This window comes from Bos grunniens, chromosome 11 (genome assembly GCF_055505025.1).
Source record: "Bos grunniens cultivar Pamir isolate PY7600 chromosome 11, Bosgru_T2T1.0, whole genome shotgun sequence".
Classification (NCBI taxonomy): Eukaryota; Metazoa; Chordata; class Mammalia; order Artiodactyla; family Bovidae; genus Bos; species Bos grunniens.
In genome coordinates this window covers 81,491,763-81,508,910 of record NC_141175.1, presented here as the reverse complement: position 1 = coordinate 81,508,910, position 17,148 = coordinate 81,491,763, and the positions used below count along the sequence as shown (strand labels likewise).

At 38.2% G+C, this 17,148-nt stretch overlaps 2 protein-coding genes across 14 annotated transcripts in view; one reads left to right on the top strand and one right to left on the bottom strand.

Moving 5' to 3' along the window:
- DYNC2LI1 (dynein cytoplasmic 2 light intermediate chain 1) overlaps positions 1 to 6,320 on the top strand; it is a 38,093-nt gene extending 31,773 nt beyond the window's left edge. For 3 of the 4 annotated variants that reach the window (XM_086327223.1, XM_086327220.1, XM_086327222.1), the window contains 3 exons: positions 273 to 370; positions 1,005 to 1,097; positions 6,025 to 6,320. In XM_086327223.1, coding sequence (XP_086183349.1) covers positions 273 to 370; positions 1,005 to 1,097; positions 6,025 to 6,087 — 254 coding nt within the window. In that variant the 3' untranslated portion in view covers positions 6,088 to 6,320. Of the gene's footprint in view, positions 1 to 272; positions 371 to 1,004; positions 1,098 to 1,481; positions 1,867 to 6,024 lie in introns of those variants that run through there. The other variant, XM_086327221.1, reaches the window with a different exon arrangement.
- Positions 6,321 to 14,642: 8,322 nt separating this feature from the next.
- Positions 14,643 to 17,148, bottom strand: part of ABCG5 (ATP binding cassette subfamily G member 5) — a 42,611-nt gene continuing 40,105 nt past the window's right edge. For 9 of the 10 annotated variants that reach the window (XM_086327216.1, XM_086327214.1, XM_086327210.1 and 6 more), the window contains 2 exons: positions 15,896 to 16,008; positions 14,643 to 15,085 (listed from right to left, as the gene is read on the bottom strand). In XM_086327216.1, coding sequence (XP_086183342.1) covers positions 14,892 to 15,085; positions 15,896 to 16,008 — 307 coding nt within the window. In that variant the 3' untranslated portion in view covers positions 14,643 to 14,891. The remainder of the gene's footprint in view (positions 15,086 to 15,895; positions 16,009 to 17,148) is intronic. The other variant, XR_015137048.1, reaches the window with a different exon arrangement.

Below are 17,148 nucleotides of genomic sequence, written 5' to 3'. Positions count from 1 at the left end.
ATGAGAATGTCATATTTTCTATTTTTCCTGAGCATCTACTTAAGTGCATGGAAAGAGAATTACAATTTACTCATTACTCTGGCTCCTCTCCCTCTGGTACTAGAATCTGTCCCAGTGGCCTTGTTACACTGGGTTGAGGTAAATTTTAATGGTGATTATAGAAGAAAAGGAAATGAGTGATCTAAGATTTAAGTATCATCTGTTTTATTGATAGTAATAGTTTATAATGTTTTAGTCAATGCAGTCATTTGAATTAAAACTTCCAATTCTAGGACCCCCTCCTCTTCCTGATAATGACATTGGAAAGCTTCATGCCCGTTCACCAATGGAACTGTGGAAAAAAGTGTATGAAAAGCTCTTTCCACCAAAGGTATCTATTTCTCATTCTTTTAAAGCAAGAATTTTCAGCACTATTCAACAGTTGGGCTTCCCCTTGTAGCTCAGCTGGTAAAGTATCCGCCTGCAATGCGGGAGACCTGGGTTTGATCCCTGGGCTGGGAAGATCCCCTGGAGAAGGGAAAGGCTACCCACTCCAGTATTCTAGCCTGGAGAATTCTATGAACCGAATAGTCCATGGGGTTGCAAAGAGTCAGACATGACTGAGCGACTTTCGCCTTTTCGCTTTTGCTGTTATTCATCAGTTATTGGGAAATGTTCAAACTGGCCTATTATAGTAACTTTGTTTTCTACTTACTCAAATCAGTTAAACACTTGCTTAAAATCTACTGTCTGTCTGACCCCGTGGGGCTGAAACAATGGGTAAGACACTTTTCTCACTCTGCTTCCAAACAGAGCTCTTTCTGGTTGGTAGAGAAGGGAGAAACAGTATCCAAGAGGGAGAGAGAACCTGGGGAATTTGAATTGGCCTTCAGTGTTGATGAAGGCTCAAAAGATCAGCCTTCACTGGCTGCCCAAGAAACAGGAACTTGGCTTGTGAGGTAGATGATGGTCATTGAAGGTTTTTGGTTATGAGCATGAAGTGACTTAACAAATTGTGATTTCAGAGTATCAACACACTAAAAGATGTCAAGGACCCTGCAAAAGACCCTCAATATGCTGAAAGTGAAGTTGATGAGATGAGAATTCAGAAGGATCAGGTATTATCCTCAACATTTATTTCATCTTGAGTTTTATCACAGAAATATACTTAGAATTCCATAAATTTTTCTCAACTTATTTACTTAACTTTTTCCTTTCAAAATTATTTAAATAGTATATCTTCACTATTTATATATATATAAATTCTGATATGCATAAAGAAGGAACTAAAGATCACATAACATTCTACCACCCAGAGATGACTTAGTGTTCACATATGCTTTTTGGACTTGCCAGTATACTTTATGTGGAAGATGGGTAGTGATTCTTACCTTGCTGTTGGGAAGACACTTCCATAATATTCTTTTATTTGTGGGATTATTAGAAGGTTTTGTTTTTTATTAGGACATTTAGATATATCCATACTTTTCTTGGTGGCTCAGACGGTAAAGAATCTACCTGCAATGTGGCAGACCTAGGTTCAATCCCTGGGTTGGGAAGATCCCCTGGAGGAGGGCGTGGCAACTGATTCCAGTATTCTTGCCTGAAGAATCCCCATGGACAGAGGAACCTGGCAGGTACAGTCCATGGGATTACAAAGAGATGGACATGACTGAGCGACTAAGCACAGCAGCACACATACTTTTCTCATATCAGAAAGATTAAGGACTGCCTAATCTGAAAGCACATACTTGACAAAACCCAGGAACTCTCAGGAAAGTGATTAAAAGTGGAGACTGCTTTCCATATATGTGCCAGATAGCACCATTTGTGATACACAGCCTGATATAAGAATGTAAGAGTTGGTAAATTTTTATCATGATCCAATATTGAGATTTTCCTGGATCTCCTTTTAGTTTGATAAAGCGAGTCATTGTGAAGAATATAACCTTATATAATAAGCACAGTAAATGAAACGCCCTGACCACCTCTCAGGTGGGATTTGTAGAGCTGTATAACTGTTGCTAGGATAAGCTGAACACAACCACCCACTGTGAGCAGGGACCAGGGCCTTTTTTTTTCTCAGCAGTCGCCTTTTACCTTCTGGGGCCCTAGAATAAGTAAGCAAAACATTTTAAGTACAGAAGACTTCTGAAAAACATGTCATGAATACTTAGAGGGTATTATAGCTGTAGCAAAATGAGAGGCATGTTGCAGGAACACTAAAATGACCTCATGTAACCCTTACTGTGTTTTGCAGCTTGGCTATAGAGATTAGTTGGAAGTCATCTCTGAATTAATATTTATCTAGGAGTTAGTGACTAACTGCCATTGTTGATAAGATTATCTGTTTATGTTATACAGTGATCCCTTTTATACATTTATTATTAAAGGGCAGGAGTATTTCTGAGCATCTTAAGGTTTCACATTCAAATCCATCATCCCTAACTGACCTAAAACCATACGAGTTTTGAGTAGAACTGGAAAGCAGCCCCACAATACCTGTATCGTTCTTCCCTTGTACCTCACTAATTACCACATTCTCTGGACAAACTTTTTTTTAGACTCACTTGAAAAGTTATAATGTCCGAATTTTGCCTCTGAAGCAGTTTCATTCATGGTCTTTTAGTAGATGAATTGATTTTAGTTTGCACATGTAGTACCCACCTCTGCTTTAAAAGTCATGCTAATGATTAGCAGTTGATACTCAATTATTTTATACATGTTCACTTCCAAATTTTGACATTCTAATATCCACAACTTTATATATTCTTTCACGTTCTTCCAAAGCCGTTTCAGGGGCTTACATTGTTTCCAGCTGTCTACTGATAAACACAGAAGCTGATTTATGTGTGAGAAAACTCTCTGTAGATTAATTTTGAAAAACCCCTATCTCCTACTAAACATTTAACAATACATTTTCATTTTTTATATGGGCAAGATAGTCAATGCCACTTTTATTAACATAGCCTACAAAAGAATTCATCTGCCGTAGGTGAAAATCTAGTCTACAGCTCTTTCTAAAAACACTGCCTTCTTGATCTTTTAATGATTATTGCTATGCTAACATTTTTCAGTGAAAACAGCATTATAATCTTTAGATTTGATTTGCCTATTAGAAGAAGAAGAATAGCCATCTAAAAGGAATGTCTCATTCAAGGCTTTCCATAATCACACAAAATTACGTCCCTACCTAAAAGCAGCTGGTAACTACTTGACGTCTGTACTGTGTGCTGTGTGTCTGCCCTTCAACCCAAACAGTTACTGATTCTTGTCCTTCCTAGGAAGAAAGATGACATCCTATTTCACTGAAAATAATCCAGTGGCATATGAGTGGAGGGCTGGCCCTCGGTCTGTCTGAGTCCAGACGTGATCCTCCATATGACTCCCTCCCATCCCCAAGTCTCATTATTAGTGGCTTAAATAATCAGGCATCAAACAAAAAGTGTGGTACCCTTAAGCTTTGGCAATGAAATCAGAGCACGCCACTTCTAAGATAGGCTAATTCATGAGTCCCGTTCTGAGCCTTTAAAAAAGCCCAAGTCATGTAGAATCATCAGGCAAGAAAGATGTGTCCCTTTAAACCACACTTTACTTAAACCATACTTCTGTTACATTATCCTGCCAGTGAAAGGGGAGGCACTGAGACACAGTATCCCATAATGCTTTAAGTTCTTGATAGTAGAACATGTCATTTATGATCACTGTCCAGAATCCCTTTTGCTCCCAGTCCCCACTGATGCATGAAGATCCTCACAGGGACTGAAATTAGTCCCCCTGGTTTGAGGATCAACGTTAAGACCCCTTTTCACCTTTTCTGCAGACTAAATGTCTTTCCTAATTAGCTCTCTTTTGTCAGATTTGACATGGGCACCAGAAAATAGTTCCTTGGTATTTACTATTTTTTAAAAGTCTTCCAGTTTTAAAGCACTCCTGATTTTAAGGGAGTCAAGTATAGAAAGCACTTGCTGAATCCTTCTACCTCTTTTCTATATTTTTATTGTCAAAGCAAAAAAAAAATGGAAAAGGTTTGGGTAAACAGTTATTTTTAAGGTCTTCTTGGTTCAACCATACATATACATTTTGAATCCCTGTTTTCAAAAAACTCTTTATAATCCCTAGGCTTATAATTTAAACACAGACACACATTGATTGATTTACATTGATTGATTTACATGTTGGGGGGAAATGTTTTTTACTGTCCTCTATTGAAGATGGTGTTTTAAGCATTATATATATTTATATTTGAAAACTTTAGAAGCTTTTAAGAAGCAGGGTAGAAACCCTTTTTGGTTTTGCTTTCTCTTTTAAAGTGACTTCTCTAGAGTGGCCATGAAGAACTGTAGTGCAAAGAGAGCCCTCTTAGTTGCTGTTCCTTTAAAACATCATCACATAATGCTGAGGTCGCATGAAAGCAGTACTAAAGATCTAGTGAACACAGTGAGTTCTGTATCACGCCAGTTACTCTCCATCCTCCTCCTGGTGTAGCTGGGGGACCAGCCCAGTTCTGTCACTTTACAGCTTACAGAAGGGAGAAACTACGAGCACAGCATCTCAGAGCAATGCCCTCACCATTACCATTGGTAAAAAAAAAAAAATAATTCAGCACTTCCAATTAAAGGCAAAGTTTGTGGTAACTGATTATTGTTTATTCTTTATGAGCTAACAATCCTTGAAACCATAAGTTACAGGTAAGATAACTGGTGAACTGAGTTAATGTCATTAAAATTAAACCAAGCTATAAAGACTACTTTGGAGTTAATACTATGGAAAAAATTTTCTTCAAAGTCATTATAGTGTTTTGAAACTTTCAACATTTAAATTTTAATGACTTAGAATATATGTACGAAAGAGATCATCTGCCATTTTTCTGAAAATGAGAGTGCAGTTTTCTTTTCCTGGCAACTATGAACTTCAGTTACATTAGGCAAAGGGCAGGGATTGCCTTATCTTGCAGAGTAACCACTTTTTGCTTATCTGAAACAATGATACACTTTGTACACTTAGACACTGAACAACATGGAAGAAGCCAAAAGCCAATCCCCTTAGATGGTCCCTTTTGCATGTTAGTTGTCTCATGCAGGTTTTCCCACCTCCACTCAAGTTTATCTTTGTTTTATGAATTGTAAAAGTAACATATACTCAATGGTGAAAAAAACCAAGACACAGAAGTATATAATATAGAAAATGGGAGTGTCCTGCCCTCTCTCCACCTAGCTGCCTTTCTCATTTGGCACATACAGCACTATTATTTTTGTTGGCTGCCTACAAAGTCAGGTGTCAATGAGCACTGAGGTATTTAATCAGTCCTTACCGTGAGATATCTAAGCCATTTCCGATTGCATGCCAGTAGACAGTGCAGTGAATATCCTTCTGCTCTTCTCTATTGTACTATATGATGGATGTCTAAAGGTATAATCACTGGGTCAAAGGATATGTACATTTTAAATATTGATACTTTGCTAACTTCAACCACAATTTGACAAGAGTTGAACAGCAAATGTTTAAAAATAAGATCATTTTTGTATTCTTAAAGCATCCATGAATGTGAAAGTCATTCAGTCATGTCTGACTCTTTGTGACCCCATGGACTATACAGTGCATGGAATTCCTCAAGCCAGCATACTGCAGTGGGTAGCTGTTCCTTCTTCAAGGGATCTCCCAATCCAGGAATCAAACCCAGGTCTCCCGCATTGCAGGCATATTCTGTACCAGCTGAGTCACCAGGGGAGCCCAAAGCATGCATATAACAATGCCTAATTTTGTTACTTGAAAAACAATGTGTATGCACTATTTAGAATATAATTTTGTCTAAAATTTTAATTCATCTCCAAGTGCTACTTAGGCTACATAGATACTCTGAAGACTACATTTCTAGAAGATACATCCCGAGTATAGTCATTTATAAAGTAGTTGTCAAGAAATTTTGAGAGTGATAATACTTTTATAAAGGATACACTGTTAAGGCAAAAATGCTAAGGCAGTTTTAAGGCTCCTAGGTTAAATTTTAAAGTTTTTTACTAGTAAAACATGTTTTTGTTTTAGGAACTGGAACAGTACAAAAGAAGTTCTTCCAAGTCTTGGAAACAAATTGAGCTTGATTCCTGAACCTAATTCAACTGTAATGTAACCTCTTTCTTCTTTTCCAAATACAAGTAATATTTTATTAGTTAATATTACAGTAATAAGGGGGGAAAGTTTAGATGTGTAATTTATTAAAGGAAAAGTGGAATTGTTTGTCTTAGTGCAACTCCTGAGATATTTTTAAGTCTCTTAAAAAAATTGTATAATTACATGTAATATTTTTTAAATAAAAAGAATCTTTTGGGACCTACCTTTAACCTGTTTTTAAGTAGTGTATACTTGGTTCAGCATCTATAAGTTTCTGCTCATGTTTTCAGGAATATGAAATTGGGAGCATTTAGTAACAGTTGTAGGTATAAGGTTAAGCATTTATATTAGACACGTCCTTCTCTAAGGCATTCTCAGCTATGTCTGGTAGGAAAGTGGAATTGGGGTCACTTTCACAGGTATCATCATTTTACTCTAATGGTGAGGCATGAGAAGCATCTAAAGTATTTATTTAAAAGGCACATACCTGAGGAGCAGTTAGGATGGTGGTGTGGTAGGATGTGAAGCTCCCCTTTTCCCACAAATGCAAAAATACATCTACATGTGGAAGGGTTCTTACAGAATATCTACTGAACACTGGCAGAATACCTCAGACTGCTGAAAGAGCAAGAAAGTCTCCAGGTAACCGGATAGGAAAAAAGATTAAAAAGAAAATGAGAAAGGAATGGGCTGAGACCTGCACCCCTCGGAGGGAGCTGTGGAAGAGGAAGGGTTCCTGCACCCTGGGAAGCCCCCTCACCAGCGAGATCTGCCGGGACGGAAGGGGAGCTTCAGGGCCTCAAAGGAGAATGCAGCAGCCCAGAGTAGAAGAAAAACTGTACAGATGGTCATGGTGGCAACCTGAAACACCAGTCTGCCAGTGTGGGCAAGGAAGGTGTTAGAACTCAGGCTTTCAGAGATCGGACCTGGAGAGAGGACTAAGATTAGCTGTGCAGAAACAGCCTGGGAGATGGTGTTGGAATCTAGTGTGACCACAACTGAGGGTGTACATGGAGGAAGCCCAGGCCATCTTAGAGGCCAGGTGTCATTGGAGGTGGGATCCACCACTGTAGCCTTTTTCTTTGTGCACAAACTTACAGAGGGCAGGACCCCACCTGCACTGGTTCCAGTGTTGGTGACAAACTACCACCACCTCCCTTGCAAACTCTAGCAATGATCATGAACTGCCTCCACTCCCGCTGCATGCTCCAGGGGCGCATCTGAGCCACCACCACCACCAAGACCCTCAGGACTGGGCACCGGCTGCTGCATCTGCACACTCCCTATCAAGGTGATAACCACCAGCACATGCTGAGGAAAGACACAACAGGCATCCACACACTAAATACAGCCCTCATACCAAATATAGTAAATCCACACAAGCTAGACAAGGACACGCCAACATAAATAGCCCTTCAAGCAACAGTAGATGATTGTTTCTTCTAAACTCAGAGTAAAAGAAGTACAAGTAAAATGAAAACATAGAGGAACCACTCCCAGGTAAAAGACAAGAGAATTCTCCTGAAAGAATAAATAATGAAACAGGCCTCTGCAGACTAATAGACACCAATTTGAAAAAGGAGATAATGAAAATACTAGAGGCAGTAAGAGAAAAACAGAAAAAGTTACAAGGGAACTCCTATAAGGTTATTAGCTGATTTCTGTACAGAAATATTGCAGGCCAAAATCAAAGCTACAGTGAACTATCATCTCATACTGGTCAGAATGGCCATCATCAAGAAGTCTACAAGCAATAAATGCTGGAGAGGATGTGGAGAAAAGGGAACTCTCTTTCACTGTTGGTGGGAATTTAAATTGATAACAACTACTGTGGAGTACAGTATGGAGATCTCTTTAAAAACTAGACCAAAACTACCACACAACCCAGCAATCCCACTACTGGGCATAAACCCTGAGGAAACCATAATTGAAAAAGACACACGTACCCCAGTGTTCATTCCTGCGCTATTTACAATACCTAGGACATGGAAGAAATCTCGATGTCCATCGACAGATGAATGGTTAATGAAGTTGTGGTACATATACACGATGGAATATTACCTTGCTATGAAAAGGAACACATTTGACTCAGTTCTAGTGAGGTGGATGAACCTAGAGTCTATTATACAAAGCGAAGTAAGAGAAAGACAGATACTGTATATTAACACATACATATGGAATCTAGACAAGATAGTATCTATGATCCTACTTGCAGGGCAGCAAAGGAGACACAGACATAAAGAACAGACTTTTGGATACATTGAGGGAAGGAGAGGGTGGGATAATCTGAGAGAATAGCATTAAAACATACACATTTCATATGTAAAACAAATAGCCAGTGGGAGTTTGATGTATGATGCAGGAAACCCAAAGCCCATGCTCTGTGACAACCTAGAGGGATGGGGTGGGGAGGGAGGTGGGAGGGGAGGGTTCAAGAGGGAAGGGACATATGTATACCTATGGCTGATTCTCGATGATGTATGGCAAAAACCATCACAGTATTGTAAAGTAATTATCCTCCAATTAAAAAACTATTGCAGGCCAGAGGGGCATGGCAAGATACATTCAAATACTGAAAGAGAAAAATCTGTAATCTAAAATACTCTGCTCAGCAAGATTATTATTTAAAATAGAAGGAAAGAATTTCTCAGACAAGCAAAAACTAAAAGAATTATAGCAATACTAAGCCTATCTTAAAGGAAATACTGAAAGGTCTTCTCTAAATAGAAAAGAAGTAAGAATCTGTAGGAAAGAGAAAATCACAGTTGGAAAGTAAATCACTTAAATAATCCGGTACACAATTTAAAAAATCTATGAAAGTAATGATAACCACAATGAACAGCAAAAGGATGAACATGAAGATATAAAAGAGGACATCAAAATCATAAAATGTGGGGAAGGAGAGTAAGAACATATAGTTTTGTTTTCCCCTAGAATGTGTTTGAGTCTGTACGACTACCAGTCCAAAGCAAGTAGATATAGAAAGGGATTAACGTACTTGAAGAACGGGGTAGCCACAAATTAGAAACATACAACAGATTCATAAAATATGAAAAAGCAGAGCACATAAGTATAATACAAAAGAAATAAAAGGAAAAAGGGAAAAGAAGAAATATAGTCAATAATAAAACAAAGTTTAAAATGGCAATAAATACATAGCTTGAATACATATGTGTCAATAATTACCTTAAATGGCAATGGACTAAATGCTTCAATCAAATGGCACAGGGTGGCAAATTGAATAAAAAACATGAGCCTACAATATGCTGCCTATAAGAGTCCCACTTCAGGGCAACAAACACACATAGATTGAAAGTGAAGGGATGGGGAAAGATTTCATGCAAATGGAAAAGACAAGAAAACAGGGGTCTCAATACTCATATCAAAATAGACTTTAAAACAAGGGCCACAAAGAAAAAGAAGGACACTAGATAATGATAACAGGATCAGTACAAGAGGACTGTACACTTGTCAGCCTAGATGCCCCTAATGCAGGAGTACCCTCATACATAAATACTAACGGACAGTGGGAGAGATAGACAGGAATACAATAAGTAGGACGCTTCAACACCTCACTCATACCAATGGACAGATCTTCTAGACAGAATAAGTAACAGATCATAAGTGATACAATAGAACAGTTAGACTTAATTGACATTATCCGGACATTACATCCAAAAAACCCCACAGAATACACATGTCCCCCGCATTGTAGACAGACGCTTTAGCGTCTGAGCCACTGGGGAGGTCAGTCTCCCAAAGCAATAGAAATAAAAACAAAAGTAAACAAACGGGACCTAATCAAAGTTACAAGCTTTTGAACAGTAAAAGAAACCACAAACAAAATGAAAAAACAGCCTACAGGATGGTAGAAAAATTTGCAAAAGATATAACCAACAAGGGCCTAATTTCCAAAATATATAAACAACTCACACAACTGAACAACAACAACAAAAACAAACTAATCAAAAAAATGGGCAGAAAATATAGACATTTCTCCAAAGAAGAAAAATAGATGGCAAACAGGCACATATATAGATACTTAGTTCAGTTCAGTCGCTCAGTTGTGTCCGACTCTTTGCGACCCCATGGACTGCAGCACGCCAGGCTTCCCTGTTCATCACCAACTCGCAGAGCTTGCTCAAACTCAGTTCCATTGAGTCGGTGAAGCCATCCAACCATCTCATCCTCTGTCGTCCACTTCTCTTCCCGCCTTCAATCTTTCCCAGCATCTGGTCTTTTCACATGAGTCAGTTGTTTGCATCAGGTGGCCAAAGTATTGGAGATTCAGCTTCAACATCAGTCCTTCTGATGAATATTCAGGACTGATTTCCTTTAGGATGGACTGGTTGGAGATCTCCTCGCAGTCCAAGGGACTCTCAAGAGTCCTCTCCAACACCACAGTTCAAAAGCACCAATTCTTTGGTGCTCAGCTTTATTTATAGTCCAACTCTCACATCCACATATGACTACTGGAAAAACCATAGCTTTGACTAGATGGACCTTTGTTGGCAAAGTAATACCTCTGTTTTTTAATATACTGTCATAACTTTTCTTCCAAGGAGCAAGCGTCTTTTAATTTCATGGCTGCAGTCACCATCTGTAGCGATTTTGGAGCTCCCCCAAAATAAAGTCTGTCACTGTTTCCACTGTTTCCCTATCTATTTGCATGAAGTGATGGGACCAGATGCCATGATTTTAGTTTTCTGAATGTTGAGTTTTAAGCCAACTTGTTCACTCTTCTCTTTCCCTTTCATCAAGAGGCTCTTTGGTTTTTCTTCGCTTTCTGCCATAAGTGTGATGTCATCTGCATATATCTGAGGTTATTGATATTTCTCCCAGCAATCTTGATTCCAGCTTGTGCTTCATCCAGCCCAGCATTTCTCATGATGCACTCTGCATATAAGTTAAGTAAGCAGGGTCACAATATACAGCTTTGACATACTCCTTCCCTGATTTGGAACCCGTCTGTTGTTCCATGTCCAGTTCTAACTGTTGCCTCTTGACCTGCATACAGATTTCTCAGGAGGCAGGTCAGGTGGTTTGGTATTCCCGTCTCTTTCAGAATTTCCCACAGTGTTGTGATCCACACAATCAAAGGCTTTGGCATAGTCAGTAAAGCAAAAATAGATGATTTTCTTGCTTTTTCAGTGATCCAATGGATGTTAGCAATTTGATCTCTGGTTCCTCTGCCTCTTTTAAATCCAGCTTGAACATCTGGAAGTTCACAGTTCATGTACTGTTAAAGTCTGGCTTGGAGCATTTTGAGCATTACTTTACTAGCGTGTGAGATGAATGCAATTGTGCAGTAATTTGAGCATTCTTTGGCATTGCCTTTCTTTGGGATTGGAATGAAAACTGACCTTTTCCAGTCCTGTGGCCCCTGCTGAGTTTTCCAAATTTGCTGGCATATTGAGTGCAGCACTTTGACAGTATCATCTTTTAGGATTTGAAATAGCTCAACTGGAATTCCATCACCTCCACTAGCTTTGTTCATAGTGATGTTTCCTAAGGCCCACTTGACTTCACATTCCAGGATGTCCGGCTCTAGGTGAGTGATCACACCATTGTGATTATCTGGGTCATGAAGATCTTTTCTGTACAGTTCTTCTGTGTATTCTTGATACCTGTTCTTAATCTCTTCTGCTTCTGTTAGGTCCATACCATTTCTGTCCTTTTATGAACCCATCTTTGCATGAAATATTCCTTGGTATCTCTAATTTTTCTTGAAGAGATCACTAGCCTTTCTCATTCTATTGTTTTCCTCTATTTCTTTGCACTGATCACTGAGGAAGGTTTTCTTATCTCTCCTTGCTATTCTTTGGAACTCTGCATTCAAATGGATCTATCTGTCCTTTTCTCCTTTGCTTTTCACTTCTCTTCTTTTCACAGCTATTTGTAAGATGCTCAATATTACAAATAATAGATGTTCAGTATTGCTAGTTATTAGAGAAATGCAAATAAAAACAAAGAAGTAACATTTCACACTGATCAGAATAACCATCATTAAAAAGTCTACAAATAACAAATGCTGGAGAGGGTGTGGAGAACAGGGAAACTTCCTACACTGTTGGTGGGAATGTAAGTTGGTGCAGCCATTGTGGAGACCAGTATAGAGGTTCCTCAGAAAACTAAAAACCGAATTCCCATATGATTCAGCAATCCCATCCCTGAGCATATACCCAGACAAAACTATGATTAGGAAGATACATGCACCATATCTAATATATATATGTATACACACACACACACAACTGAATCACTTTGCTGTACAACAGAAACTAACAACATTGTAAGTCATCTATACTTCAGTCAAAAAAAAAAAAAAATTGGGGCTTCCCTGGTAGGCCAGTGGTTAAGAATTTGCCACACAATGCAGGGGACATAGGTTCCAGATCCCGCATGCTGCAGAGCAACTCCATCTGTGTGCCACAGCTCCTGAGCCCACATGCCCTAGAGCCCCTACTCCACACCACAGTGGAGAGAGCCCCTGCTCACCACAACTGGGGTAAGCCCATGTGCAGCAGCGAAGACCCACCCCAGCCAAAAAATGAAATAAATCTTTTTTAAAAAAATAAAATACATTCCTGAATCCCCACAGCCAGAGATCCTCAATCCATGGGTCTGGAATGCGGCTTAGTAATCCGCATTTTTCATCAGTACCTCTGGTGATTCTGACATACTTAGATAAGTACAACTTTTTGAAGAACAGACAAATTTAAGGAAATATTCTATCAATAAGCAGGCCAAAACTGTATGAGTTGGTAATAACCAAGATCATTTCCAAGGTGGGATAGCCTTTAAGAAGCCTTCTAACTTCTGGAGATGTATCTGCTAGCCAAGTTCAGTTGGAGTAAGCATAACTGCTGTCATTAAACAGGAAAGTAAGTTATCCCATATTCTTCCATTTCCACTATAAAATATGTTAACTTTTCTATGCCATGCACCCAGCTTTAAATAAACATTTACTAACCTTAAGAACACAAAGATTGATGAGTGGTATCGGAGTGGATAGCAAACTACCCTGTTACAGCAATGAAATACAAGTTCCTAAACTAGTGACAGTCAGTGCGTATGGTTCCCGTCCTCTGGAAAACAGAATTTTCACCATGTCTCCAAGGAACTACAGTCATAGAAACAGGCGCCTTTCTTGAGTGCTGCAAAGAAAGAGCTCCCTGTAACACTGAATGTTATGATCTCAGAAATATTACTGACTTGGTGGAAACAGGATTTTGGATTATTTAATTTGATTTTCTTACACATCACTGTCCATTTTTAACTTGAGAAACTGTCACATGTTGAAAGTCATTGTGTTTTTCTAAGACAGTATCACTAACATTTAATAGCTTGAAGTCACATGCTATGTCAATTTTCCAAATGTTTCTGAGCTAGAATGAAATTCCATCTGCATATGAATAGTAGAAAAATGTTTCCACTTAGATTGTACACCCATATCTTTAGTAAGTTGAAATCAGTGATTTCAAAAGAGGTTCCTGTGGGACTCTCTTTGAACTGCTTTAATAGATTATCATCTCCAGAACTGTCTATAACTGATGTGACATATATAATCTGTAAGGCATTATGTAACTATTATACCATAATCATCAGTGTCAAAGACCTTTTATAAAAATTGACAATACTATTTTGGTAATTTACCAATGTCTCCAGATTCTTGAATACTGTTCTGAGAAATAGAATTTTACCATGGTTTCCTTAATAAAATGATCTTTCTCACTATAATGTGAGATGTTTCAAATACTATAATTTATCATTCTTTACAAGTTAGGTCACAGTAACAGAACAAGTTCATGTACTCTCTAAGATAGTCTCATTCAAAGTTACCATGGTAACATGGAGACAGTTTCATTTCAGACTTGGACATGAATTACTTGAAGATCAGAAAGATAATCCATCATTTAGTCCAGAACCCACTTTTAATAATCTATATACATCATTTGATCCTTAAAAATACGTACTGATCAGCATTCTTTTAATTCCAGAACATGAATCCCTAGCATGTAACCCTGCTTTTCTTAGTGTAAATGTTGTGTCAGTTGAGCATCTTTTCTATGTGGACTTTAAATAACAGCTGCTCTCTAACCTTAAAAAGGTCATTTCTCAGTTCATGCATACACTTTACCTAGTAACATTTAATTTTGTAAGTAAACTAAGTTGACAGTGAAAAATAGCAAACTATTTTTGTCTAATGTGCTGTTTTCAGTTCAGCCCATTCCTGCCACTTTTCATGTTTAACCCTCAATAAAATCAGTGGATGCTCTGTGTCAAGGGCCTTCACTCAGCATCTATCCAACATCCTCTCCATGTGACTAGGTAACTTATCTGGACTTGGACACATAAATGTGGGTTTGGAAATGATAAACCATTCTCACCCAATTCTGTGATGCTTTGCTTCAGTGAAACAACTTTTTCTGTTACTTACAGCTGATAATATTCAAATATTTTCTTTTTTACCAAGTCCTTTGTCAAATGTAAGCATAATCTTTGACCTATTTTTTCTGTGTCTAGAACAAAGACAAATAGTCACACTAGTCTCCCATAACTTTATGAATTATTATTTACATCTTTGAACCTGCTCCGTCACAATTTCCAAATAACACAAGTCCCTCCAAGTTAGAATAGCATTCCAGGCCTGCATGGATCCAGTGGGCACAGATGGAGTCTTAATGGTTAAAAGACTTACAGTTGTACTACTGAGAATCATGTGGCATTCTTACTTCAGAAATTCAAAGCAGTCATGTATATCTAGGAGCTTAAGTTCCATTTTGTAGCAGTGTCCTTTACTATCTGCTAATGAGATAATCCCTTATTTTAAACACAATTATTCCTAGGATGACAAGAGCTGGGATAAATGAATACAAAATGAGAAAGTTTGCTGTGAATCTGGATGTTGCACCTGGGCAGTTTCTCTCAATGAACTGAGCTCCTTGAGTGATGGTACACATTGGGTTAGCTGACACAGAGGCGTTTGAGTTGCCTGCCAGGGAAAAGATCGACAATGTCAGATATGGTACTTCCAAGATAATTGAATCCACATGTGTTTACCAAATGCCCACTAAATGCTTAGTATTCTGCTAAGTACCCTTCTTCATAAAGATACAGGACTTTTTAGAGAGCCCAGAATTCATTATTAGATGAAGCAATAGTGAGTGTTGGGAGCCCTGAAGATGGAAATGGGTTTGTTCCCACTTTGGGTATATATTCATTACCCAAATGAATGAATAATACTGATAAAAATTATGATCACTTAGCACTGAGTATCCCAAGGTTACTAATGTTATCACCTAGAGAGATTTAAAACAACTATGACATTCTGCCTTGTTCTTTCGTTGTCTTCACAGAGTGGCCTGGGATTTCCAAAGGCCAGGAGGGCCTTGCTGTATTCCCACTGCCCTCTCGCAGGATTAGGGAACATTTGTGCCAAAAATGGCTTCACTCAGCTACATACTCTGTACATTTGGGGAGGACAGGAGGCCACTGCAGCCTGTTTCAAGCTAGGTATAGGAACTGATTCCATCCAGAATATATTAGAGTTTACTTCAGTGTATGTTAAATCCGTCATTTTCTAAAAACATCAGAATGCCCCTAAGCTGCTGACCTTGGACAAGTGGTTAGCTTGATGAATGCTTACTATTTTAAAAATCAGAGAAAATGTTAGACTCTTCAAAACAAAGTTTTAAATCTATTTTACAATTACACTAGTTTTTTACTTAAAAAATACATTTCCCTCAAGAAATTGTGTTTTCAAATGAATATGTAAAAATAAATTCCAAAATAGAATACTTACCACAAGTGAAATTCTGTCCATAGAACTCATTGACTACGAGAATCTCAGAGCAATATTTTTGGAATGTAAAATAACCGAGGATTTTAAAAGGAATGGGCATTTCTTGTATGTTTCTTAAGAAAAGACAAAAAGAAAGAAAGAAAAACTTCAGTAGGCTTTGGTAACAGTCCTACCAAAAGAAAGGCAACTCTTATGTTTCACAAAAGGAATGTATATAGGTTTTCATCTCTCATGATAAAAATTATGCTTACTACAAAAAGTTCAAACAACACTGAGAAGTACAGAGAAATACCACTGCCCGGAAATAACTGCTGTTAACATTTTAGTGATATATGTAATACATATATTTATGACATTTTACATAAATGGAATCAAACTACTAATCCTCTTTCCTAACCTGCTTTTTCAAACAAACATGTATCTCAGATAGCCTTTCAAGTCAGTAAGCATAACACTGCATCATTTTTAATCACAGCTTGGTGGTCCACTATAGAAGAAACATTAATGTAACACACCCCTGATGATGGACTGGTATTTAATGTTACTGTTAGGCACCATTGATATAAACATAAAAGAAAATAACGCATCACATTAGAGGAGGATGTTTGTGATTAAATAGATTTGAGCATGCTAGAGTATGAAGTGAGAACTGAACCGTAACCCAAGGGATGGAGAGAACCAGCAGACACTCATTGTGAAACCTGTTTCAGGAGAAACCTCATGCCGGCCTTGTGCCCTTCTCGGTTCACTCTATAGCTTCTATCAGTCAACAAATATGTATTAAATTCTTTCTGTTTGCAAGGCACTAATTCAGGGTGCTTAAAAATCAAATCCCTTATGATTATACAGTGGAAGTGAGAAATAGATTTAAGGGCCTAGATCTGATAGATAGAGTGCCTGATGAACTATGGAATGAGGTTCCTGACATTGTACAGGAGACAGGGATCAAGACCATTCCCATAGAAAAGAAATGCAAAAAAGCAAAATGGCTGTCTGGGGAGGCCTTACAAATAGCTGTGAAAAGAAGAGAAGCGAAAAGCAAAGGAGAAAAGGAAAGATATAAACATCTGAATGCAGAATTCCAAAGAATAGCAAGAAGAGATAAGAAAGCCTTCTTCAGCGATCAATGCAAAGAAATAGAGGAAAACAACAGAATGGGAAAGACTAGAGATCTCTTCAAGAAAATCAGAGATACCAAAGGAACATTTCATGCAAAGATGAGCTCGATAAAGGACAGAAATGGTATGGACCTA